Source organism: Opisthocomus hoazin, chromosome 3, assembly GCF_030867145.1.
Source record: "Opisthocomus hoazin isolate bOpiHoa1 chromosome 3, bOpiHoa1.hap1, whole genome shotgun sequence".
In the NCBI taxonomy this organism is placed as follows: Eukaryota; Metazoa; Chordata; class Aves; order Opisthocomiformes; family Opisthocomidae; genus Opisthocomus; species Opisthocomus hoazin.
In genome coordinates this window covers 30,069,109-30,094,093 of record NC_134416.1, presented here as the reverse complement: position 1 = coordinate 30,094,093, position 24,985 = coordinate 30,069,109, and the positions used below count along the sequence as shown (strand labels likewise).

The following is a 24,985-nucleotide window of genomic DNA, read 5'->3' as shown; positions in this document are numbered from 1 at the left end:
CCAGTAGAGTGATAGACTCTTGTGCTATTCTGATGGATGCTATTAGAAATGTGTGTCAATATTCTCTAATCACCCATAGCTGACTATTTTATTTCATTGCCCTTATGTCAGTACTGCAAGTGGTTAGTAAAGATTGCCGCTGCTCCAGTTATAGGCAGAATTTAAACATGTAATTTATTCCAAACACAATACTTTGATAAACTTGTAAAGTTTGTGCCACACTCTAAAATTGAAGTTGAATCTATTTAATAGTTTGGCATGTTACGCCTTTGCTCACTCTTAGAATGAGGAAGCTGTAAAAGCTGCATTTGTGTGAAGTCAACACAGTGAGCATCTCTGGATCTGGCTTCTGTTGAAATTATGATTTTCTTCTGACTTTGTTCTGACTGCATCCTACAGTCTGAAGAATTAGATCTTAGTGACTGAAATAAAAAAAGTCTTGAATTCTTTTTCATTCTCATTTTAGTACAGTTATTCTAATTTAATATTCTCAATTTAAAGTTGTAACCCAGGGCATTGTCCCAGTAAGATCTAAACACACAGGGCAGGAGACATTCCATGATCAAGGGAAATTTAAATAGATTATTCCTTACTGAATTTTATTCAATGATAACTACTTTTCAGTTGCCTTGGGTGTATTTTCTGTAAAGATAAGCATAAATAGTTTTTATGAAATTATGTTGATATGACATTTAAAATAGAAAACAGAAAATTGCAAAGTAATGTAACAGTAATAAATAACTATTCTCAGTAATGTTACAAATAAAATAAAGTACAAATAAAGAAGTTATAAAGTGTTAAATAACATAAACTACTCTACAGCGAAATAGCAATATAGAAAGGAGAGGCCAAGGGGACCAGGTTTGTTCAGCCTGGAGAAGAGGCTCAAGGAAGATGTAGTTCTACTACTTGAAGAGGGGTTGTAGAGGAGACGAAACAACATTGTCTTTTTCAGGGGTGCATGGCAAACACACAAGAGGCAACAGCTACAGCTTGAGGAAGGGAAAACGCTGACAAGACATACGGAAAATACTTTGCACAGAGAGGGTTGTGCAACAGTGGACCAGAGCGGTGGTGTGGTCTCCATCCTTGGAGATGTTCCAAACTCAGCTGACATGTCCCCAAGCAGCCTGAACTGGCTTTGAAGTTGGCCCTGCTCTGAACAGGGAGATGGGTTAGATGACAGCCAGACATCCTTTCCCGCTAAGTTTGTGGAGCTCTTGCCTAAGCTCCCACTCCTTCTGAGAGATTTCAGAGTCATTTTTTGTCCCAACTGAGTTAGTTTGCTTGCCCCAAGTAAATGAACACAGGTATCTCCCTCCTTCCCCATCTCAGGGAGCTGCTCTTCTGGTAAGTGGATCGGCGTGGTGTCAGGTCACTCCAGGCGAGAGGATTGGGGCTGGCACCAGGGAGTGAGAGGATCGAGAGAGTTGCTGAACCTGTGGAAGCCCTGAGGTGTGGACTCCCTTAGGAGATACTTAAGCCCTGCCTACTCTGCCTTTATAAAAGGAGAACCTCTCCTGCACCTTTTAATATAGCTGTAAGCCAGGTTTAAAGACCATGGTGACCTTTTCCACAGGGAAATCACTAATTATGTGTATTTTCAGTTGCATTCATGGAAACTCAAATCTTCGCTGCTCACAAAGGTCACAGTTGTCTCTTGATGAGGAAGATGTGGAAAATTACCCTCATTCACTCACAATCAGTAAAATTAATAAGCAGAACGATATGTTAACACAGACTTATTTCTTCTGGACTGCCCAAACTGCTGTGCAGTATAATGTATATGCTAATGACCGGTAATTTACCACTAATGAAATTCAAGAAACAGGCCGTTTTTCTAGTTCACGTGCAGACGCCATCAGTGGGTCTCATTATTATTTGGTAGCACAGTATACTGACAATACAAATGCTGGGCATACCAGTTAAGCTGATTCTACCATAACGCATATTTAATAAATTGATACACATTTTTCTTAATTCAGAATTAACATTTTCTTTCTTCTAGTGAAATCTTGTACCAGTGTGCCTTCAGTAAAATGCAAATGAAGGCACTTTTCTGTAGGCAGTAGAGTGGTGAAACGATGACAAAGCATGGCTGGTAATTCCTCATTTCTGAGAGCTAGAGTTGAGGTTTAAGTTGAATTGTAAGGGACAATCTTCTTCCCTTCATGACTTAAATTATAATAATTCTGACAATTTATATATGGTGAATATCTTCTTCCATGATCTTCAAAGAATTTTAGAGGGATGGGTAGGAGTAGTTATCTTTCAGCGGCCAGGAGTCGAAGTAGCCCAGCATTGCTGTGAGCTCAGAATTGCTGGGCTCAGAGCCATTATTTAAAGAAAAATATTGAGTAGACATTTGCCCAATTGGGTGCGTTAAGACAGTTAAGTAATTCCACATAGAACAGTCGTAAACACCAATATTTGGGTAAAACATACATAAGGAAAGAGTGTTTAATAATTCTAGACTCCCACAGATGATGTTAGCATCCTGCCTGCCCAGCACATCTTTATAAAAATGCTCTGTGTACCTGATAAGGTAACTCTAAGCCATATTTAAAGATCACATAGATCTTTTCCATAGGAAGGAAGGAATAAAGGAAGCCTTTAAATATAGAATTTGCAGGACAACAGAACAGGAAGAAAAAAACCTAAATCCTGGTGCAATGCACAAACCTGGAGTAGTTCTGAGGAAAAAAACCTTAATAAATTTCAGATGCAAGAAAGCATTTCTGAAGGAGTCAAAAAGCAGCCAGCCTCAGACAGTAGCAAGTATTACACAGCTAATATTTATATGATCTCTCCCCCACCCCCAGTGAGGGCCCACCTGAACAGTCTGCAAAATGAAGCTCTACTGATGTACATTTCAAGTTGTAATTCACCACGCCGGTATCAGATTTGCCATGACGATGATCAGGAAGCTATATGGAGGTGTCTGTAGCATTTACTTTTTGGATGCCCAGAATTATCCTCCTCATGTGAGACTGCTTTGGTATTCAAAAACCTACAAGAAATGGTCAGTTCTGTCATGTTTTTAAAACATACCCTGGATTTCTGCTGCAGGGTTTTATTTAGCTGCCCATGGTACATAGATTCGTACACGTTGTTCTAACATGCCGCAGAGAATCAAAATGTTTGGAAATTAAATGATCTCTGTCAGGTGCACCAAAGTTTTAAATCAGTTACAATGGAGACAATTTAGAAGAAAAAAAAATCAGCTTTTCTATAGCATAAGATTTAGTAATCATAAAGGTTGCCATAAATATTATTTATAGGACTGGTGTAAGTCTCAGGTATCCACTCAAAAGGTAGACAGACAATCTCCCATGAGTATCTATTTTAAAAATGTGTAAATAAGAAATTATTTGTCGAAGAGTGGCTCACACCTAATTAATCTGAAGAGAAAAGAAGAAAATATAGAAGACAATGAAGCTCCTGGCTACATAAGTAACTTCTGATGAGGTTTAACATCTGAGATTTCTGCAGCAGAAGTCTTCCAATAAGAACTAACTTAATAACATATATTGTGAATAGAATGCTCTCATTTGAGAGCAAAATGCTTTTAAAGCTATTATCTTACAATCTTCTATTTTACATTTAAATTTCAAAACATTCCGTACTTCTGTTCTTATTGCAAACACAGACATGCAGAAATTCTGAGAAGTCTAAAAGTCAAAAAGGCATTTCAGCTGTAATTCACATTGGGAAGAACAGGGAAGAGCTTAAAATTACCCATATATGCCTTGCCAAAAATACTCAAATGAGTTTTCAGCTAGAGTAGGAGGCAACACCATTCAAACGACGTTTTCTTTAAAGCTTGGAGATAACAGACCATCATGTATCTTCAAATGTGATGACTAGAGAAATGTTTCATTCAATGCACCTCATATTTTATAAAACTATTTCAGATGGAATTGTACCCGAAGGCTTTCAAGATCAGCTGAGTGGGTTTTCTGCACACATAAGCAGACGTAGGGCATATGAAAAATGGGTGCCAAAGTACTTTCATCAGAATAGCAGCCAATGAATTAATTCAGCATTTAAGAGATGGAAGTCCATTTTCCTTCTCTGTTCCTGATGGGAGTTCTACACAGTAAGTGGAGGTTCTAGGGGTCTGCTCTATCTACGCTATTACATTTATTAATGAGAAAACAACAAAGAGGGTGTTTATATTATTGTATGGGTCACCCCGCCTCACACAGCACTACCTGCATGTCACTGCAGAACTGGGTTTTGCAGGTCTGGCCTTGCCAGAAACCTTAGAGTTGACCCCATCATTCATTGGGCCAGGGAGAGAGTAGGCATAAGAATTTATTTCTGAAATTATATACACAAAATAGGCATAAATATTTTTGAACACATAAAATATATTGGAAATATCATTACACAAAGAACCATTACAGACTGCTAAATATAGGTGCAAACTTTTCTAAAAAACAAGCTCCAACTGAAAGAACATTTAGATGCATTTCATGTAGTTGTGAAATATATAGATACGCGGTTTCAAAAATAATTAAACAAATCAAAGGAAGAAAAATCAGTCACAGAATCACAGAATCACAGAATAGTAGGGGTTGGAAGGGACCTCTGTGGGCCATCTAGTCCAACCCTCCTGCCGAAGCAGGGTCACCTACAGCAAGCTGCACAGGACCTTGTCCAGGTGGGTCTTGAATATCTCCAGAGAAGGAGAATCCACAACCTCCCTGGGCAGCCTGTTCCAGTGCTCCGTCACCCTCAGAGGGAAGAAGTTCTTCCTCATGTTCAGACGGAACTTCCTGTGCCTCAGTTTGTGCCCATTGCCCCTTGTCCTGTCACTGGGCACCACTGAAAAGAGCTTGGCCCCATCCTCCTGACACCCACCCTTCAGATATTTGTAAGCATTTATAAGGTCCCCTCGCAGCCTTCTCTTCTTCAGGCTGAACAAGCCCAGTTCCCTCAACCTCTCCTCGTAGGGGAGATGTTCCAGTCCCCTCATCATCCTCGTAGCCCTCCGCTGGACTCTCTCCAGTAGCTCTTCAGTCAAAGACTGCTAAATTCAGCAGGCAGTCTCTCTGGCACAGGCAGTCCTTCAGCCAAACTGCTGGTGGAGTTTTGCAGGGCAGTACCGCTAAGTACATGCCCTGCTCAAAGACTATTCCCATAATCACTTTCAGAGGCAGGCCAGTGGTCTAGATAAACATCTATTCACAGGAGTGGATCTGAATAAAAACTTCAAATTCCCTTCCATGGTTGTCAATTGTATCTTTGCTTTTCCACACTTAAGAAGTGATGTGGTACTGCCATCAACTGGAGTTAAGAAATGTAAGGAAAAGGGGGTTTTTTGAGTAGAAACTGTCGTGCCACTGGGTACCTCAGCGCCTCTCAGCTTGGGAGGGATCAGTGCCCATAGCTGGAAATTCAGAGGTCTTTTTGTCAGGAAACATAAAAGTTGCTTATATGTTTTGCATGCATAAGCACAAAAACATCTAAGCTGCTTCCTTTCTGAATTGTCTGAATCTTCCATCACGTATTTCTAACCTAGCAGGCAAATCCTTACCTTTTTCTTTTTCATGTAATTTTTAGGACTATCAGGAAGCTTCTAATCTGGAGCAGTTTGTGACTCGCTTTCTTTTGAAGGAAACACTGAACCAGCTTCAGTCCCTCCAGAGCTCCCTGGAGTGTGCCATGGAAACCACGGAGGAGCAGACTCGGCAGGAGAGGTGAGCAAACCTTCTGCCCAGCTGTATGGAGGCGGTGAGGAGTAGGGTCACTGTGAACCTCCAAGACCCTTCTACATTCCATCTGGCAACCTGATGTAGGGAATAATAGGAGAAACAAGGATACTCTTTTTATTCCATATAGGAACTCACTAATAGGAGTTTTCCTGAAAACAAATACAAGCAGGTTCCAGTCTGATCCTGTGGTGGGCTGCATGTAGGAGGACCATATTGTTATATCCTAGGCTCTGCTCCTTTGACTTCTTTTTAAATCCATTGACTATTCAATATCAAATGCTGAAAACAGACCACTACAACGCGAAGAGCTCTGAAATTACCAAGACCATTGACCGTCTCCTTGTTTGTTTCTTCCAGCTTTATGATTTTTGTTTCATTCCTGGTTGCACAATGATCCCAATGTTAAGAGGAGATATAGCCAGGTGCTTGCTTGTTACAATTTCTTCCTAGAACGTAGGGCCATAGTATTAGTTACCATCTAACTCTGTAAACTCCCAGTCACCTGGGTAACCTATATCCGTCCAAGGGGTTTAGCTGAATTTAATTCCAGAACCTCATAGATTAGTGTTTGTAGGATCAAGGATCAAAACATTTTTTAAAAGGTACTTGGACTGTGGATTTGTTCTCCTCAGTATGCTGTTGTAAAGATGATAGGGAAAGCAAAATACAAGCTGTTATGTTTCATAGACAAAGATCTCAACGTTTCATATGTTTTAAAATGCATTGCTTTTTCATCCTTTTTTTTGGAAATGTAATTTTCTTGTTTGTTTTGCTGTTGGTTTTGAGATCTCTGAAGTACATGAATAATACACTGAGCTTTTGTGCCAGCAGCTCGACCGCAGGAATCAAACAGGTTTTGAAAGGCTGAGAGTGCATCAAGTACGCACAGTATATATGCCCCTCCATTCACACATACGTCTTTCCAGGTTCCCCACACAACTGATGGGAGAGAAAGAAGTCTCCAATGGCCAGTTCAGAGCTGGAGCCTAATGCATGTGCTCTAACACCCTTGGAGTAATGATTGATTTCTTCTCTGACTTGCCTTTTGGGACAGCCTTTCTGGAAATACAATCTAGTAAGACCATCTGAGTAACTCAGACTACTCACTTGAGTGTGTAGAATTGGGTGATATGACCATCCCTTTTGCTGCCAGCTTTCTCATCTGCATTGACTGGTAGGGTATTGTGGAGACTTCTTTTTCCAGTTTTCTCAGTACAGTTACTCAGAAATATCCTCTTGGATGGTGTATTTGGTTTATGGCAAAGGAAATCAGAGAGAGTTGTGACACTGTTAAGCCAAATACCATCTTCCCCATTTTCTGAGATAGAGCCAGAAAAGCCAGGCAAACTCAGCACTTTACAGATATTTTGGAGAAAATGAGTTAGTTCCTAGTGCAGATACCCCAGTCCCTTTGTGAAATCATCTTCAATTATCTGTAACTTAACTCAGGGGCAAACTGTCTAAACCAAAATCCCATCAAGACAATCCTAAACTAATTTACGAGTGCTTACAGTGGGGAACTGCCATAATTTGGGTTACTGTGAAGGGATTTTATGCCGCAGAAAATACCATCCTAAAACATCTCCTTAACATAGTGTGTGCACTTTTGGTGAGCCTTCATTCTGTGCTTCAGGGGACCAGAGAGCTTTCCAAAGCAGTGACCTGGGAATTATTTACTGAACTGTTTAGGCTACTGTCTAATATTCTTTGCAACCACTCATCCAACTAATTGTTCAAAACTAACCGTAGTCCTGGTACTGCATCGCTTTCCAGCTGGATGATGAAGAACCACATAGACACAGCCTTCAGCTCTCACAGCAACTCTCAAGCTTCAATGACTCTGTCACTGCAGTACAAACATAAGTCATTTCTGTATCTGTTGTGTTTCAACACTGGTCCCAGAAATGTATCTGCCCTCTATCCAATATTAGCTAATTCTAATTGGTTTTCCTTCCTTATTAATGGATACATGCTGTTGTTCATCTTTTAAATCCTTAAGCTGAAGGGGTCAGTGTTTAAAGTTCATATCTCGCTTCTAGCTGTTCCTGTGACCCCAGTTCCTCTGCAGAGACATTACGAAACTCCCGTGAACGAAGAAACGGTGTGAATGGTTCCTTAGGCCAGGTCAGAACCACATCACAGACAGACACTGACCTTGAGCTTTCTCTCCATAAAAGATAGGTTTGTGCCACCTTAACCGTCCTTTTGGTTATTTTTGCTGCTCTAGTGCCTAGCAACCTAAACACAACTAATTAGTAATAATGAAAATCTGGAAAATAATTCAATGCCCTTAATAGGTACGTCTCCTTTTTTAATTCAGAAGTGAATATTTTTTGAGAACAGAGAGAGGAGAGCTCTCCCACATTTTACCTTATGAAGTCTCCTGTCTTTCTGTGCAGACAAGGCTCAACAGAACCAGAAGCGCTCTCAATTCAATGGCCAGGAAAACGCTCAGTTCGAAGGCTTCAGAGGAACAACAGCCTGTTGCCGAATAGCCCTCATTTTAGCACAGGTATGGTATTTCACATATTAAAGATATGTAAAACACGTGCATACACACACATATACAGAAAAATATACATCTATCTCTCTCTAATATGTAGTTTAGACATGGTAACCAATATACCTTAGTGACAGAAATCAATCTTCAGTTTAACATAGAAGGTATTAGCTCAAACTGTAAGGAAAATAAACATGTATCCATAGATCTGAACTGATAATAAATAAGTACATAATTATGGGCCAAACCATGATATTGTTTTGGGGCTGTGGTTTGATGCAACATTTCTTAGGGAATATTTGCAGCCTGCAGATAAGAATGAAAAGGTGAAGGCTATAATTTACACAAAACCAAGTTTCTGTCATGACTTAGATCAGCTGAGGTGAACAAACAAGAAACAGAAAGAGCAAATACAAAACCTGAAGGAAAAGAAGATTTCCTTTAAGATGATGCAGATGACTGTAACAAAACTGAAAAGCCCTCAGTATAAAAACAGCTGTTGCAGCTGAATGAACCTTTTATGAATGAAAACCCCTTATTCCCAATGCATACAAGACATTCTACGATTCTACGATTATGTTAGGCAGCTCCTTCAGGAATCCCTCAATATCAGGATTCCTCAACATGCCATGTCAGAAACCTCAGTAGGAACAACCCCATGCACCAGTACAGGCTTGGGGCGGACCTGCTGGAGAGCAGCTCTGCGGAGAGGGACCTGGGAGTGCTCGTGGACGACAGGTTAACCATGAGCCAGCAGTGTGCCCTGGCTGCCAAGAAAGCCAATGGAATCCTGGGATGCATTAAGAGGAGTGTGGCCAGTAGGTCGAAGGAGGTTCTCCTTCCCCTCTACTCTGCCCTAGTGAGGCCCCATCTGGAGTACTCTGTCCAGTTCTGGGCTCCCCACTTCAAGAAAGATGAGGAGCTACTGGAGAGAGTCCAGCGGAGGGCTACGAGAATGGTGAGGGGACTGGAGCATCTCTCCTGCGAGAAGAGGCTGAGGGAGCTGGGGTTGTTCAGCCTGAAGAAGAGAAGGCTGTGAGGGTACCTAACATATGCTTATAAACATCTCAAGGGTGGGTGTCAGGAGGATGGGGCCAAGCTCTTTTCAGTGGTGCCCAGCAACAGGACAAGGGGCAACGGGCTCAAACTGAAGCACAGGAAGTTCCGTCTGAACATGAGGAAGAACTTCTTCCCTCTGAGGGTGACGGAGCACTGGAACAGGCTGCCCAGGGAGGTTGTGGAGTCTCCTTCTCTGGAGATATTCAAGACCCGCCTGGACAAGGTCCTGTGCAGTCTGCTGTAGGTGACCTTGCTTCAGCAGGGGGGTTGGACTAGATGACCCACAGAGGTTCCTTCTAGCCCCTACCATTCTGTGATTCTGTGATCCTTGAAACCCAGATCATTTAGCTGCATGTGTGCACCCAATTAGTTCTTTTCTGCTGCTCAGAAGACTGTAGTTTTTCACTGGGAAGGCACACATATACTCTTAACTTTTCAACAATCCTGGAATCCTGCTGGAAGCACCGTATCAGGACCCTAAGAACAGCAACAGGCCTACCATGGAAATGTCGGGGCCCTACAGTAGGTCTGCTGTCTCCCTGCAGGAGGAGGAAAGATCCTACCACCAAAGTTGTATTGGCCACGCCAGGATATTTTAGACAGGCTTGACTGCATTTCTTTCACCTTCACCAGTGCTCTCAGGGGAAAGAGGAACTGAGAAAAGACACAGCACGTGGTCCCTCCATGGGATGTATTTGAAAGGAATCCCAGAGACAGGCTTGCTATGCAGCCCAAGACCTGACTCGTACTGTTATACAAACTTGCATGTAAAGAAGATTAAAAAATGGCAAACTAAGAAAAATATTAAGACAGAGAAAGCTTTAAAACACACACACACACACACACACACTACCCCCCCCCCCCCCCCACACACACACACCCAAGCTGATTTTGCATTTTGAGCAGAAGGTGCTCAGGTTATGAGCTCATTCCATCTGCAAAGGAGAGCACTCCTTTCTTCAGGTATCAGTATGATTTCAAAAGCACTGGCATTAATCTAGAATGTAGTTTTGATTCTATTCTATCTTAAAAAGAAAGAAAATAATTCATATAGTTAAAATCATGCTTTCCTGCAATTGCACCTAAATGAACCCTGAAGTAGTTGCAGCACAGTCTTGAAGAAGCAGAATAAATTGCAAGATAGGCTAAACTTTTTTATAAAATAAATGAATACACTATGTTCCAGCATTTATTAACATTTTATAAATGTTCATTATTTTCCACAGGTTGGATTGAGGAAGACAGCCAGTGGATGACCCAGATAAACAGACTCCAAAAGCTGATTGACAGGCTGGAAAAGAAGGTGTGCATTTCTTTTCACCTGTTTGTTCTCTTATTCTCAGTAAAGCAATCCTTAAACCACACCTGCTTTCAGTATCCCAGTTGCAGTCTTTCCAATCAATAATTAGTGAAACTTCAACATCACCTAAGAGAGCTAGCACTCATTAAATGTCTGCGTACCCTTTTACCTTCTTTCCTATTTCATGAGAGCATGACATGGTTTTCCCAAGCTCCCCTTGTCCCTTCCCATCACCACAGATCCAACTTTTCAGATAGATTGGAAAAGTCACATTATTCTATGACTGGAGGATATTATTGTACTTAGTTATGCTTGTTCTGGGGAACATGGGGCAAGCCTCTCCTTTTAGGATCTAATTTTTTCCACTTCCTCTCCAAACTTTCCCACTAAATCTTGAGAGAAAGTTTTGTTTCCTCCTTCCCTGTCAGCGAATACTAATTTATAGAGATTAAAACACTTTCCTGATAAATACAGTTCAACCAAAAGCTGATGCAAATCGCGCCTGGGAACCGTGGAAGCGGCCCCAGTGCCCTGAGACCGCCTGTGGTTCCCACGCCAAAGCAGAGCCCTCCAGGAGTCTGACAAACGACCCGTCCCGTCTAAGCCAACGATATCATGGCTTCCCAGGGCTTGCAAAAACCTGAGTAACATCTGTCTGTACAGAAAATATCTATTTCTTTGGTTTCCAATCAGATTTATTGCTACCCTAGGTTTTAAAAGTTGGCTTATGTCTGTGTGTGGTGAGTTGTTTGGGGTTTTTTTGGAGAAAAAGGAAGAGCAGAAGAAAAAGTAAGGTATAAATTCCTATCTTGTTCTCTACATAAGGTGTCCCTATTGAAGGACAGACAGACAATTTCAGATAGGTGCTAAGGGAGTAGCTGAATTCAGTGGATTTGGGGACCCAGGGGATTTCTTCCTCCTGGTCCACTAAGGTGAGGTTTTTGGTTGAAGCGCTCTCAGACCCAGGAGTTGCTCCAGTCCCAGAGCGGCTGATGCTGCCCCTCCCTGCAGGCCAGCGCTCACCAGCAGCGAGGCTGTGCCCATGCTCCAAAGACGTGGATCCATGCACAGCAGCATGGGTGACGCTCACCAACACCTGCAAACAGACATGCAGCACTCGTGGAAAAGTGGACATGCAGCAGCCTGATCCTACTCCTTCTTCCCAGCTGATCAGGATGGATGTTGTCCTGCCAACGTTATCATGGGCTTCAAGTCCATTTGTGGCTGGACCCATGCCCCTTGCCTAGGCATCGGCTCAGACCTTGGGTCCTGGCAGACAAGTGTCTTCTCCTACTCACCCGCGAGTCCAACTTGAGTTCAGTAGCAAATCATGCACCCAGAAAATATTTAGGTAAGGGATTTAACAAGAAGACAAGAATAAATGGTGGTGATCCAGCACAGGGCTCAGCAAGACAAGGATGCTGACCTTTTTCTGCCATTGCTCCCTCACAAATGAACAAACCACCCCTAACTACTTTTCCCCTTTGGTCCCAGTTTAGGACCAAAATTTTGTATTTCTGTTACCTCAGCCTTACTTCTGATTAGCTGCGTTACCAGTACGGTCACCCCCGGCACTGCTGCCCTTACAAGGCTCTACTAGCGGAAAGGGGCCCAGTGCTCCCTTTGGTTATTCCTGAGGTCTGACAGCCTCTCGCATCGCTTCACCTTAACCAGCTGTGAAATTCGTCCATTCCTTGTGGCACTGCCTGTAACTTCTGTCAGCTTCTTACTCTGTTCCTTGCTATGCTTAGCAGCTCCTCATGATCTGCTCAGTCCATTAAGCCTCTGGCCAGGACATACTCACCCGCCTGCACACAACAGCTTCCTCCCAGAGGTCGTTTCTGCATGAGAAAAGCAATTACACAGCAGTTTCCACGTTAATGACATTTTAGTAGCAAGGTGATTTTTTCTGAATAGCTATAAATTGGATTTCGAATGTCAAAGTCCATCATGAAATCCAACTTTCGCTTTTGGTCCAGCTTTACTCCCAGCTCTGCTTTGGAAGCAGCAGCTCTCTGCCCTGCCACAGTGACCTCCCAACACGGACTGATGCCAAAAGGAGTTTAAGGAAAGTTAAAATTTAATAGAATGTTACTGAAAAAGAAACTTGGCATACAGCAATAATGCAATGCAAACGTTCCAGAAAGCAGCTAACCATTTTGTAGTAAATAAACTTACAAGGATATTATAAAAGGATGAAATCTGCTACAGATACATGACAGGGAACTTCAGTTTGAAAAGGAGCTCAGCGCCAAAGGAAAACAGTGGCAGGGCACAGACCTTATCTCCTTATCTATACAAAACTTGATTAATAAAGCATAGCAATTAGAGAAACCTACTTTTGCCATTAGACAGACTATATCCACCTTTGCCTGACTCTGCATCTGCTTGATTTTGTATCTCATGGCCAGGTCTAACTGTGAGAGGTAAGAAGCTCACCATTTCTGCAGCCTCTCCAGGACCACCTCTTATAATTATTCTTCTCTTGGCACTTCTTTCTGGCCTCTGTGAACTAAAAAACCCAATTTACTAGGCACACAACTTAGAAATCATAAAGCCTCTGGTTCTATAAAGTATCCTAAGGCCTATTAAAAAGACTGTGAGAATTCTTTTGCGTGAACGCCATTGCTCTTGTTTTCATTTTGTTACGCCTTACACTTCATTACAGCAGGAGGAGCTTCCTGTGACCCATGTTGGAACAGCATCTGGCAAAACAGTGGCTGGGTCATGACTGCGACAGGCACGTATTGCAGAAAAGATGTTGGTGCCTCTTAGCAGTAGGAGACTGTCAGCCCATCTACTCTGTTCCAAAGCAAAGTCAAGAAAAGGCAAAGTCAAGAAAAAGTAAAGCTGATTGCTTTAATGACCACTGAGTTCAGACTGGAGCAACTTAGAAACATCAAGTGGTGACCAAGGAGTTGGTCACCACTTCCCACCTGGGATAAGGCCATTACATATGCCGTCTCTCAGCTGTAACTTAATCATTTTTAGCTGAGGTGATGTTCCAGGTTAACCCACATCCAATCAAGTGTTACATTTCAGCTGTCTTTCAGCAGCTACTAAAGCTCTTCTTTTTGGCTTTGCCCTCAAGCAGATTAGAAGGGCCACACAATCACACCAAGAGGCAATTATTTCAGAAGCCACCACTTCTCATCTGAGATGCAGTAGGACCGAGGAGGCGTTCTCAAGCCCCAGTTCTGAGCTGCAGTCTTGGCCAGTTTTCATTTCCAGGCTGTGTGATAACTGTCTGGCAGGAGCTCTCATCTCCACATTGGGCGACTTCACCCACGCTCAACATTCAGCCAGCTGATGCCCGAGCACTCTTTCGGCACGGATGAGGACTATGCGCCAGTGCTCGCATGCTCCCGGGTCACAGCAAGCTGTCTGTGCAGACCTACCCCATCTGTGTGGTCACGCCTGTCTAACCACATATCATTGCAGAAGAACTGCTGTAGATTATTTCTAATTTCTTGAGGGGGTCAGCAAGCTCTCCATCAGTGGTTATCTACTGGAAAACTACTGGGTGAAGGACCGATATAGTGTTGTCTAACTCTTCTGCTGTCTGCTGTCAAAGGTGAATTTAACCACGAATCAGTCCCGTGAGTCCTTTTTTCTTCTCAAGTTCTAAAGTTACTGGAAAAAACAGAATTTTTTGCTTGATACCTTAAGAGAAAGTTTGCAGCACAACTCGAGTCATTCCCTTCCTCTCTTTTTCCATACATTTCCCTAGAAAAAAATTGCACTGGAAGTATAGAAGAACCCCAGGAATATGCATTTTCCCTCAGGGTTTTTATCTGAAGTGTCCACACTGAAAAATGAGCTACTAAAGCTGGGTGGGTTTTTTCCACACATGGATTTCGTGCCTTTCTGTGCACAATCTGCAGGAGAGGTACAGCTACACAGCAGGGACCGTGTGACCACTACATCACTCCTGCCTTGCTCTGCTGCTTGCTGCTGGTGGAGGTCCCCTGTGCATTGGGGTTCCACCTGCACACCTCTCGTTGGCTTTTCAGCCAGCACAGTATTTGGACTGGCAAAACGCCTGCTACCTCAGGTTAATCCATCCTCACCCAGCTGCAAGAAGAAGAATTTTTTTTGTCTTTGCTACACAAAAATTGTTTGCAATGAGAAGCGAAGCACCACTAACAAAGAGTGCATTTTTCTCCAGCCACTTATTTCAAATTGATCTGCTTTTATACAAGCATATGGATATTTTTCAGCATATCCATACGTCACTGGGTTGGAGGGTACTGCATGTGCCTAGCATGTAAGTGATAATTTTGTGTGCATTCCTAGATGGTGTTTGCATGAATCCCTGATTCATGAAGCATGCACCCACTCCGCATGCTAAGCAAGCATCCTGCTGCCTCACAGGGCTGCTGCCCAGCCTGTCCTCAGCAGCAAGCACAGCCCTTCAGAAACCTGACTTGGAGAACCGTGCACATCTTTTTCAATGCTAGAAAACAGTCCTTTGAACTATCCCCACACACCAAGAGAAGTTCCTTCTGTGTAAAGTTTTACGATGGTATTATACTAGCTGATAGTTCATTTCAAATTACCATCCTTGCTCATCTCCATAGTCCACATGACAATTTGAGAAGGTAGCTGGTTTTTTCGGTATTAAGTCCAACATATGCTTGTGAGCAAGTGGATTTGTTACAAATGAAAAATCACCGATCCACATTCTAAATAAAACTTTACAGAACAGCCTGGGTTGGATTTAACCACTGAAATGTGCAAGATTCTGCAAACAATGCTTGTGTTTGACTTACAGCTAATAGAGAAGGGATTTAATCACAACTTCTGGAGACATAACAGAATCTAGCTCTTGGAATATTCTTTGAATGTTAAAAAGGTAAGAGCATAATACAGTTGTAGCATTGCCTCTTATATTTCTATTTTCTTTTCAACTGCCTGAAAGGACCTAAAGCTTGAGCCATTTGAAGAGGAAGTTTTAGAAGAAAATGCAAAATCTGTAAGTGCTTTTCAAGATAATGACTTTCGACTTTTGCTTTTCAATGCCAGGTAGTAAGACAACAACCTCACCTGATGTTTTTTGTTAAAAAATAATAAATAAAAAAAGCACCAGCCTCACTTTCCCCAGTGATAAGGATCCATTTTAGTCAGCAGAATACATTGTGCAAGATGCGACACAACAAAACATAGAAAATCACAGAATCACAGAATGCTCGGGGTTGGAAGGGACCTCTGTGGGTCATCTAGTCCAACCCCCCTGCCGAAGCAGGGTCACCTACAGCAGGCTGCACAGGGCCTTGTCCAGGTGGGTTTTGAGTATCTCCAGAGAAGGAGAATCCACAACCTCCCTGGGCAGCCTGTTCCAGGGCTCTGTCACCCTCAGAGTGAAGTTCTTCCTCATGTTCAGCTGGAACTTCCTATGGTTCAGTTTGTGCCCACTGCCCCTTGTCCTGTTGCTGGGCACCACTGAAAAGAGTCTGGCCCCATCCTCCTGACACCCACCCTTAAGATATTTATAGGCATTTATAAGGTCCCCTCGCAGCCTTCTCTTCTTCAAGATAAAGAAGCCCAGCTCCCTCAGTCTTCCCTCGTAGGAGAGATGCTCCAGGCCCCTCATCATATTACAACTTACAAAACCAAACTCATAACCAGAAATAAACTTACTTTCAATTCAATTCATGTTGCAAGCTCAAATTTTCAAATACACTACCATTCCTAATTTCTGGGCTTTGAACCTAACCAAATGCAAATCAAATACACAGGGAAAAACAAACAAAATAGATGATCTCTCAAATCCCTTATTTCATCACAGGAGTTGTATTAGATTTTTTCTTTTTTAAATGAGATTACACAATATTGCTAGACAAGCTGCTTACGATGGAGGAATAATCCATGAGATAACAGTATCATTAATCAAGGCAGAAACAAGTCAAAAACCTTTACAAGTGAGGAAGCTGTATTGATAAAGAAGCACGTGATGTTTCTTTATATATTTCATTAGTAAAGTTGACAAGCTTCAATGGATGAATCAATATGTAAATTACTTACATTAGCTAAATGATAACCATAATAATTCAGGATAAATAGGTCGTCTGTACTGCCAAGTGTTACCATAGTCCTCTTTATAAAGATTGTTCATTTTTTGTAGAAAGGTGGAGGCAAAAAAACCCCTCTCTATTCATCATTTAACTCGGGCTACCTTAGGCATCTCATTCAGGTGTGAGTCAGAGCTCTGAAAGGTAAAAGCCTACAAGAGCACCTCAATGAAAGGAACACTGCATCCAGTGCAGATTGTGAGAAGATGCTCTTTTCTCAAACCTCACACCTGCTTGCATACAGATTAATCCAAGGAAACACGTTGACTTTATTGCAGCATATTCCAAAGATCAACATTTGCTTTGCACTCTTCTGACAAGAGTCTCTCATCCAGGCTTTGGATAACTCCCATTTTCTCTAAGGTGGACGCTAATTTTGGGTGTTTCCATTCCACGCGTCAGCCCGCCTAGATATAAAAGCTACACTCAAGTGTTTCTACTTCACCACTCCTGAGTACTAAAGCGAGGACTGCAAACTTCGAAGGAACTTTTGTGGGTTTTCTTCGACGATTGTGGGGTTTTATTGTTTTATGATTGTTTTCTGAGTTTAAAGTACAAGGAATTCAGAGAACAATATAGCATTAACATTGTAATGTTTTTGTATCAGCACATAATGATTGTTCAGCGTCAAATGTCTGTGATAGAAGAAGAAATCGAGGAGTTCCGGCTTGCTCTGAAGCAGTACGTGGAATCTGCTTGTGCTCAGGGTGGCTGCTTGCAGTAAGTACAATGCTGTTTTCCTCGGGCTGCAGGAAGAAATGCAGTTTGATTTCTTGAATAACTTCTAAGTGGAGCTGGATTATTTACGAAGAGAGAATCTGTAACATCCTTCCTGGCTAGTTATGCATGTGTGTAAGACAGAGCTTTTCAAAGACAACTAAAATCAGAAAGAGATGTCAAAGTATATGTGCGGACTTTCAATAGTATCACAAAATGTAATTAATCTTGCCGTGAAAAATCCTGCATTCCTGCTCCTGCCCCCTCCCCTCAACAGACAACAGAGGCCATCCCAAAAATTACATACAATTTTTAAAGGCTTCTCAGCTCTGCGAGTCGAATTCATGGCTTCTGGAAGCTCCTAGGCTGACAATCTTTACTGGAAAACTCATTTGCCATCCTTCATTTGTGCTCACCTGGCAAGCAAGCAACTTACCCACTTGTTTCTGTGTTTGGAAGCTTTCAAAATCTTCCCTTTAGGATATCATTTTCAAATCTCCATTGACAATAAATAATGGGAAAAAATAGAAAGCAAAATTTTCAGTGAAACAGTGTATTTCTGCTTTGCTCCTTTTAGAATTAAATACAACATTAGGACTGGGTTAAGATTAAATTTTAGTGACTCACCACTGTACTGAAGCAAAGCTTGAGAAAAAGCTTGAGAAAGCTACTTCCTTACACACTACAGATCATTATGAAGTAAGTATTTGTATAACGTGTACACAATAGAGGATCTTCTTATATATCCAAAGGCTTCAAAGGCTGCCTCTCCCATCCCTAATTTATAAGCCTTGTTGCTACAAGATCATCACACTGACGGTGATCGTATCAGCAGCGTTCGCACAGACCAGAAGAATTAAGTTAAGCTGCAAAAAGAAAAGAGTGACCTTTTTTTCAGTGGTTCACTTGTAAAGGTGGACTGATGAGGAAAATAAAATTCTCTTGTGGGCCAAGAGCTGGAAAAAGCAAAAAGAAACCTACTAGCCCCCTTCCAAAAATGAACATCCAGCAGAAGACGGTAGTGACTGCAAACTTGTCAGGGGAGAGGGCTCACAGGACTTCAGAATGCAACTTAACAAGTGATGCCAGTCTCTTTCCCAAGTTTGCAGGCGTCTGTAAGTCTGTATTGCCACCTACCGGTTGTTCTTCACTGTGGCTGTTTATGACCTTGACTTTTTTTTCCAACCGTTCTTGATCATTTTGCTATTTTACAATGTACTTTCAAATATCATGGAGACTGTCTTGGTAATGACATCAGTCAATTCCCTCAGGACTCGGGGATGCATCTCACCAGGACCCATAGACTTATGTATGTTCAAGTTGCTTGGGTGGTCACAAACCTGACCTTCTCTTACAGTGGGAGTGACATTTCTCCCCCCAGTCCCTCCCTTGAGGTCCATACACTCGAGAGGTGTGGGAAGACAGGTTGCCAGTGAAGACTAAGGCAAAAAAGCTGCGGAGTACCTCAGCCTTCTCCTCATCCATTGTAACCAGTTTGCTAACCTTGCTCTACAAGGGGGAACACTTTCTTTAACCTTCCTTTTCTGGCTGACATACCTGTAGCAGCCCTTCTTGATGTTCTTAGCATCCCCTGCCAAGTTCAGCTCCAGCCTCGCCTTGGCCTTCCTGACTCCATCCCTACACAACCGAGCAGCATCTCTGTACTCTTGCCAGAATACTGATCCCTGCTTCCACTGCCTGTGCAATTAATTTTCTGTATTCCTGATTAGCATTTGTTTAGATAAATGACACTACTGGAACAATATGAAAAATTAATTTCTCAAATAAGAGTCTATCATAAGTGTACTAAGATAAAACAGTAGTAAAAATCAAGCCATGAAAATACTCCATGAGTTTAAAAAAAAAAAAGTTCAGATAATTTGCAGTATATTTCCCAAAATCATGTATTTGTTAAATATATTATTTGGGGGGGGGGGGTTATCTGTTTTTTCAAAAATCACTGCATTTGGTTCATACTCCTAAGCATTTGGAATAAGCTGTGTATATCCAATAACTTGGTCATGTTTGATTAAATTAGTTCTATCCTACAATTCTTAGTGTTTCCATACAGAAGCTTCCAAGTGACTCTCGCTTCACCATCTATGAGTTCTGGGAGAACAGCAATGTCTGGAATACGTAAGTTTCGGTCTTTTTGATTTTGGAGATTTTTTTGTATTACAGAAAGTTTTGAAGGTTAGAGAGCAGTTGTGTAGAAGGATTAAATACAAATTACTTTAAATACAGCTAACTGATCTCTTGCTAAATATATCACAGCTAATACTTCAGAACAATACTTCAATTGCTAAAGACTAAAATATACTGAAACATGTAAATAAAAATGTCAGAAAGACACAGCTGGTTTGAACAGAACAGAAAATGCCTGAAAGCGAACAGTGAACGGTATGGCATCAGAGGTATGGTGGTTGATCAGAGACAAAAGGATACAGGAACTGCAATATTACCACAGTGCAATGATGACAATGAAAGACACGAATGAGACAGGCGGTGCGCCATCCAGCAACACACTCCAGCATGCAAGCAGTCCTGGGGAGCTGTCCCAGCGCTTCACAAATCCGCATCACCAAACCCATCCAATAGATTCCCAGAATGTCTGTTTTTGGCCCCAAATAGAAGTTCTAGTCATTAAAAGTCCTACTTGCCAAATTCTAGCCCGCAGCAGGCAGATGGCTAAGAAATTGAGACAAAAAGATTTTCCTTAATTACTTTTTTATATTAAAATAACCCCAAACAAAACTCACAATCCTAAATCTGTAGACAGAAACCATGAAGGAAGACTGAGAAGTCTGTTGAAGCTTCATTTCTCTCCTTTTGAACAAAGCCCCAGTTCAAAGTTTACTTTCAGAAAGACTCAAGAACCCTGATACCACGTCAACACGCTTGGAACAAGAACTGCTGTACTAGGTCACAACAAAGAGATGAGCATCAAGAACAGTTAAACATAGAGAAGAAAAAGTGTGTTTAATATAACATGCAAAACTTCACAGCCTACCTGGTCTCCTCTCCCGCTACCATCATTTTCTAGATATTGAAGCACAAATTCTCTGTTTTAGCATTAATCGTAAAATTTCTGATGCTGATAAAAATTTTTTGCGTCTTTAAAAAACCTGATATATTCTTGGTTTTTTACCATTATTTAGTCACCTTCAAATGAATTACAGCAAGACATTCCAAAGAAGTAACGTGGACTTCTTGGAAACTCCAGAGCTCATCACAACAATGCTAGTCCCTGGTAAATACCAATTTTTCACAATATTTTGTTTATTCCATGTGAAGAGTTCTGCTATATTAGTGTGTTCCATATGCAGGACCACCGCATAATATCACCCTGAGTCAGATTTTCATTGGTAAAGTATGAAGGAGAAAGGGACTCCAAATGTTTCTGTTTTAAGCACAGAAATGTAAAATGCATCAGCAAGAGCCACAATGATTTATTTTATATAGTGCGAAGTTATGCTAGCATATACTATTTAAGAAAGTATCTAGAATAAACAATACTATTTGTGATTAGTAAAATACACCTCATTTAAGATTTTTAGGCAAAAAATTGCTTGCTGATGAAGACTTCGACTTCATCATATTTACATACATGTTTACATTGCCTACATTGAGAGTCTTAATGGCTAATAATTTATATTTACTAATCAATTTATTGTACATGCTTCCTGCTATGTTAAAACAGGGAAAAAAAAAACCAAACTACTTTGAAAAAGCAAGGTGTTAATGATTCCAAATTACTATTTCTAATACAAACCAATGAGCATGAAACATCATGTTTCTCCTAGAAATGATAATTAAAAGAGACAATGCAGGACAAAGCAAAGCAATGGACAGTCTCACATTTACGGAGGGAGGACTGCAAAATTTCTATCTTAGGCAACACAAATCTATTACAATGAAACCCTGATTTCCCCTATGTCTGAGTACAGACTAAATTTAAAATAATAAAACCCCACCTAGTAGAAAAAACAAATTATGTAGTCCTGTAGCTAGGGTCTGTTAAAAGAAACCAGCCAAGACATTTTCAGACCTCATGAGCCTGATCCTAACACGCAGTTATGTGCCAGGGATTCCTGCAGTATCAAGAGATTACACTTAAATGAACCACGAATCCCTTCAAATCTTGTATCTTACTGGGAGATTGCTGGATTTAGGACAAACTTGGCTGTAGAAAACACCACAGCCTTTTCCCAAACTTCTTCGTGTCTAAGAGCTAGATTGGGTATGACGTTCCAGGGGTGGTTTACTCACAGCTAAAGTACAATTAACATAGAATACAATGTAAACATCATTTATAAATGCCCAAATACAGAAGTGTCTGAAACTGGATTCAAAATACTCGTCAAAGCATCCACTCTGCCTGCTAAGAAGGATCTCAGCCTGCAGCACTCCACCCCGGCAGACAGTTGCCATAGAAACAGCATTTCTCACCGTGCACTCCTTGCTGGGGGCAGAGGGGCAATGGGAAGTCATGCATTCACAGTTATTTTTACAATTTTATAGATTATCTATTATTTAGAAATCTGTGCAGACATTTGAATTTTGTTTCGTGGAAAGTACTTCCTGTATTTTATCTATATAAATATGATTTGTACTTGAAAGACAGAAAATGTTCATGAAGTAGAAAACGATGGCTGCAATGCTACCAAGTATACTTTATGAAAGGATTTTAGACACCGTAAAGTGATACCACTGTAAAATCAGGGAAAACACCAACCTGTATGCAATTAGCACACAGATAGGCTCTATTTTAAAAACAAATTTACCCTTGCTCAGACACATCTACAGTTTTTTTACATATCTGGCGAACTAAGAACTGAAATAATTCTAAATTGTAATCTGAACCCGATTCAAAGATCACAACCCAAGAGTCTTCACTCAGCTAATTAATTAAAATTAATAAGGATACACTTACCTGCCTAAGAACAATTCAGGAAGACGTGGGATTTCAGGACTGTTAGATCCAATATTATCTTAAAGCAAATTCATTCACCATCAGCTAACAGGAACCACAGCCTATTACAATCACTTGCACACCTGTTAACTGCACAAGTTGCTTCAGGCTGATCTACCAGGGTGGCATGAACCCCTCGGTTCATCTTCAGTGAATGCCCAATCTTTATAAAAGACCTAGGCTTGAGAAACTAGAGAACCTTCTGGTGAAGAAACGCTAAGGGAAAACCACTGAACACTTACGACACTATAATCCATGAAATAAACTGTTAAATTGGCGTTTTTTTTGCCAAAATTCATTCATCCACTGATGTGTCACAGACCACTACGCTTCCAAAGCCTAAATTCAGGTAGGATTCTTCTAAAACAGTATCTTAGCATCTTTAGAAGTATCTTCTCAACACTCTTGTTGAGAAGAATAACATTTTTCATCAAAATACCATAAATGGAAGGATTTATGTACACTCACTGAAACAAGTTGCGTTAATGAATTTAATCCCCAAACTGTGCAGTGCAAAACCTGAGCCTAGAACACCCCTCCGCTACGGGGACTTGGCGTCCCAGATACAGTCACAATTTCATTCCTTCCTTCCTGCCTCTCTCCATAAATCTTGTGGTTCCTCTCTGCATAAGGTTCAATTTCAAATCAGCAAAGGGTAGGGACCGTGGTGAAGAAGTACAAATGTGTTCCACTCCAGCCCTGTCTATAATCTGGTGATTACAGATCTTATTTTATGGGAATGACATTTTACAAGTCCATCAATTCTCTTACTATTGGGGCAAAACACTCTTTAATTCCTAGAGTAGTGAAAAAGAACAGCACCAGTTTTGAATAATGTCAGCAGGAGAGAAAGTCATTAAAGGCAGCACAACCACCCAGGGGACACAGTGCTCAGCCAAAACCCTGACACGCAGCAGGAGTGAGGATTTATGGGGTTTCCTCTGTGGGATCTGGGCGCTTAATGCTATGCAGCCACACCTATGACATGTTAATGCTTCTTTGGATGTTCTCAAGAGATACAAATTATTGTGCTAAAGCCAACCCCCACCTGTTACACTCAGCTCTTCTAGTATTTTAAGTATTGTTCCCCTGCCTGGAGAGGTTTCGTCCTTGAAAGCATGCAGCTTTCAAATAAAGCAGTATTAGCTGCATATATAAACGAACATTTCTTTACATATGTTACAGCTATTTAGGATTTTTACAGGAGGTAGAAAAAGAAATACTGCTTATGCTAACAAATAATTTCTCCTCTCTTTCAGCATCGTGGTGGGTCCTCAATAACAACTAGAAGCTGTGGTTCTAAGTAATGTTAACGTTGCATTGTTTTTCATTACAATAACATTCATATAGCACTGTACAGGTGCGCTGGGTTCTGAATTTATGATGTGATGCTGTTTGTTATTATAGATGTGATCTTTTCCATTTTAAAATACGGAAGAATGCACATTTGTTACCTTCTCTTCCTGTGACTAGTTCAGTGAAATGATGCATTCTAAAAGCTGAAATAACTATGCTAAACTGTTTATTGTGTATATTCAGTCCAAACTGTCACAGAAAAATGTATCTTCAGTGGCATGACTAAATATTTGTGACAAGTTTTAGTCTTACGTTAATAAACAACTGTTACTTAATGCTGCTGTTTTCTCCTTTTACAGAAGAAACAGGTATGAATATGAACACACATTTTCATAAATATCTTATGCTTTAGAGAAACTGTAAGTCATTAATTAGGCGAATAAACACAGGGACACCTTTTTGTGTTTACAGAATTCCACTCACAGGAAATCTGCTGCCCACAATAAGACAACGCAGTATCATTTTCTCCTCACAGCCCCCAGCCCCTATCCTCACAAGAGGAAACCCGTCTGCCTATCTACAAAGCTGCTTTGAATCCACAGACTTAACATTTCATAAACAATTTGCTTTGAACCCCATGTCCTGAACACTCAGCACATATTTTCATTAGATCACTGGCAGCTCGCTAGAAACTCCCAAGAGAAACCGCTGTTAGAGCATAAATAGCAACAAACGTGGAAGTAGAAATACCTTCCTCCCTAAGAAGTCTTGCTGTTGTCCCCTGCATCTGAGCAGTGTGTCCTCCAGCCTAAGAATGAAAGGCGAGCGATTACTGTAACCTCACACCTCCACAACAGGCTGACAAGCTCTACACACCAAACAACCACTCTCTCCACTCATCTAGCAGTCCAAAGTTACAAGCAGCACCCAAAAAGTAACCTGAAAGTCATATTCAATAAAGTATCTTCTTCACTGTAGGATTTCTCTGTTTTTATTTCAACTCAACCAGCACATTACCATATGTAATTAAAAGCGAGGAATTTAGACTACAAATGAGCAATCTTCATTGCAGTAAGGTTCCATATCCTAGAAACCACGACCAGAAATCTGACGCTCAAGACTTAAGAAGGGTGTCACATTTAGGTACCTGCACGCAACCAAGGCATCTTAGCTCCTATTGTATCAATGGAGTTCTGAGGCAAAATTCATTGCCTAAACAGCATCTAATTTGTGGAACTCCGCAAAAGTGAATGATTTCAGTACTGAAGTCCACAGCTTTCCCATACTGACAAGATCCAACTGCTTCTTAAAAAGGCACCCAAACAGTCATACTACACTCACAAATGATAG

General features: G+C 41.2%; 1 protein-coding gene across 5 annotated transcripts in view; it reads left to right on the top strand.

Moving 5' to 3' along the window:
• NECAB1 (N-terminal EF-hand calcium binding protein 1) overlaps window positions 1–24,600 on the top strand; it is a 70,605-nt gene extending 46,005 nt beyond the window's left edge. For 3 of the 5 annotated variants that reach the window (XM_075415882.1, XM_075415886.1, XM_075415885.1), the window contains 8 exons: window positions 5,569–5,705; window positions 8,120–8,232; window positions 10,506–10,582; window positions 15,501–15,554; window positions 17,258–17,370; window positions 19,426–19,503; window positions 20,526–20,617; window positions 23,599–24,599. In XM_075415882.1, the coding sequence (XP_075271997.1) occupies window positions 5,569–5,705; window positions 8,120–8,232; window positions 10,506–10,582; window positions 15,501–15,554; window positions 17,258–17,370; window positions 19,426–19,503; window positions 20,526–20,617; window positions 23,599–23,627 (693 nt within the window). In that variant the 3' untranslated portion in view covers window positions 23,628–24,599. Of the gene's footprint in view, window positions 1–5,568; window positions 5,706–8,119; window positions 8,233–10,505; window positions 10,583–15,500; window positions 15,555–17,257; window positions 17,371–19,425; window positions 19,504–20,525; window positions 20,618–23,598 lie in introns of all 5 variants that reach the window. The other 2 variants (XM_075415884.1, XM_075415883.1) reach the window with 2 other exon arrangements.
• Window positions 24,601–24,985: the final 385 nt, after the last annotated feature.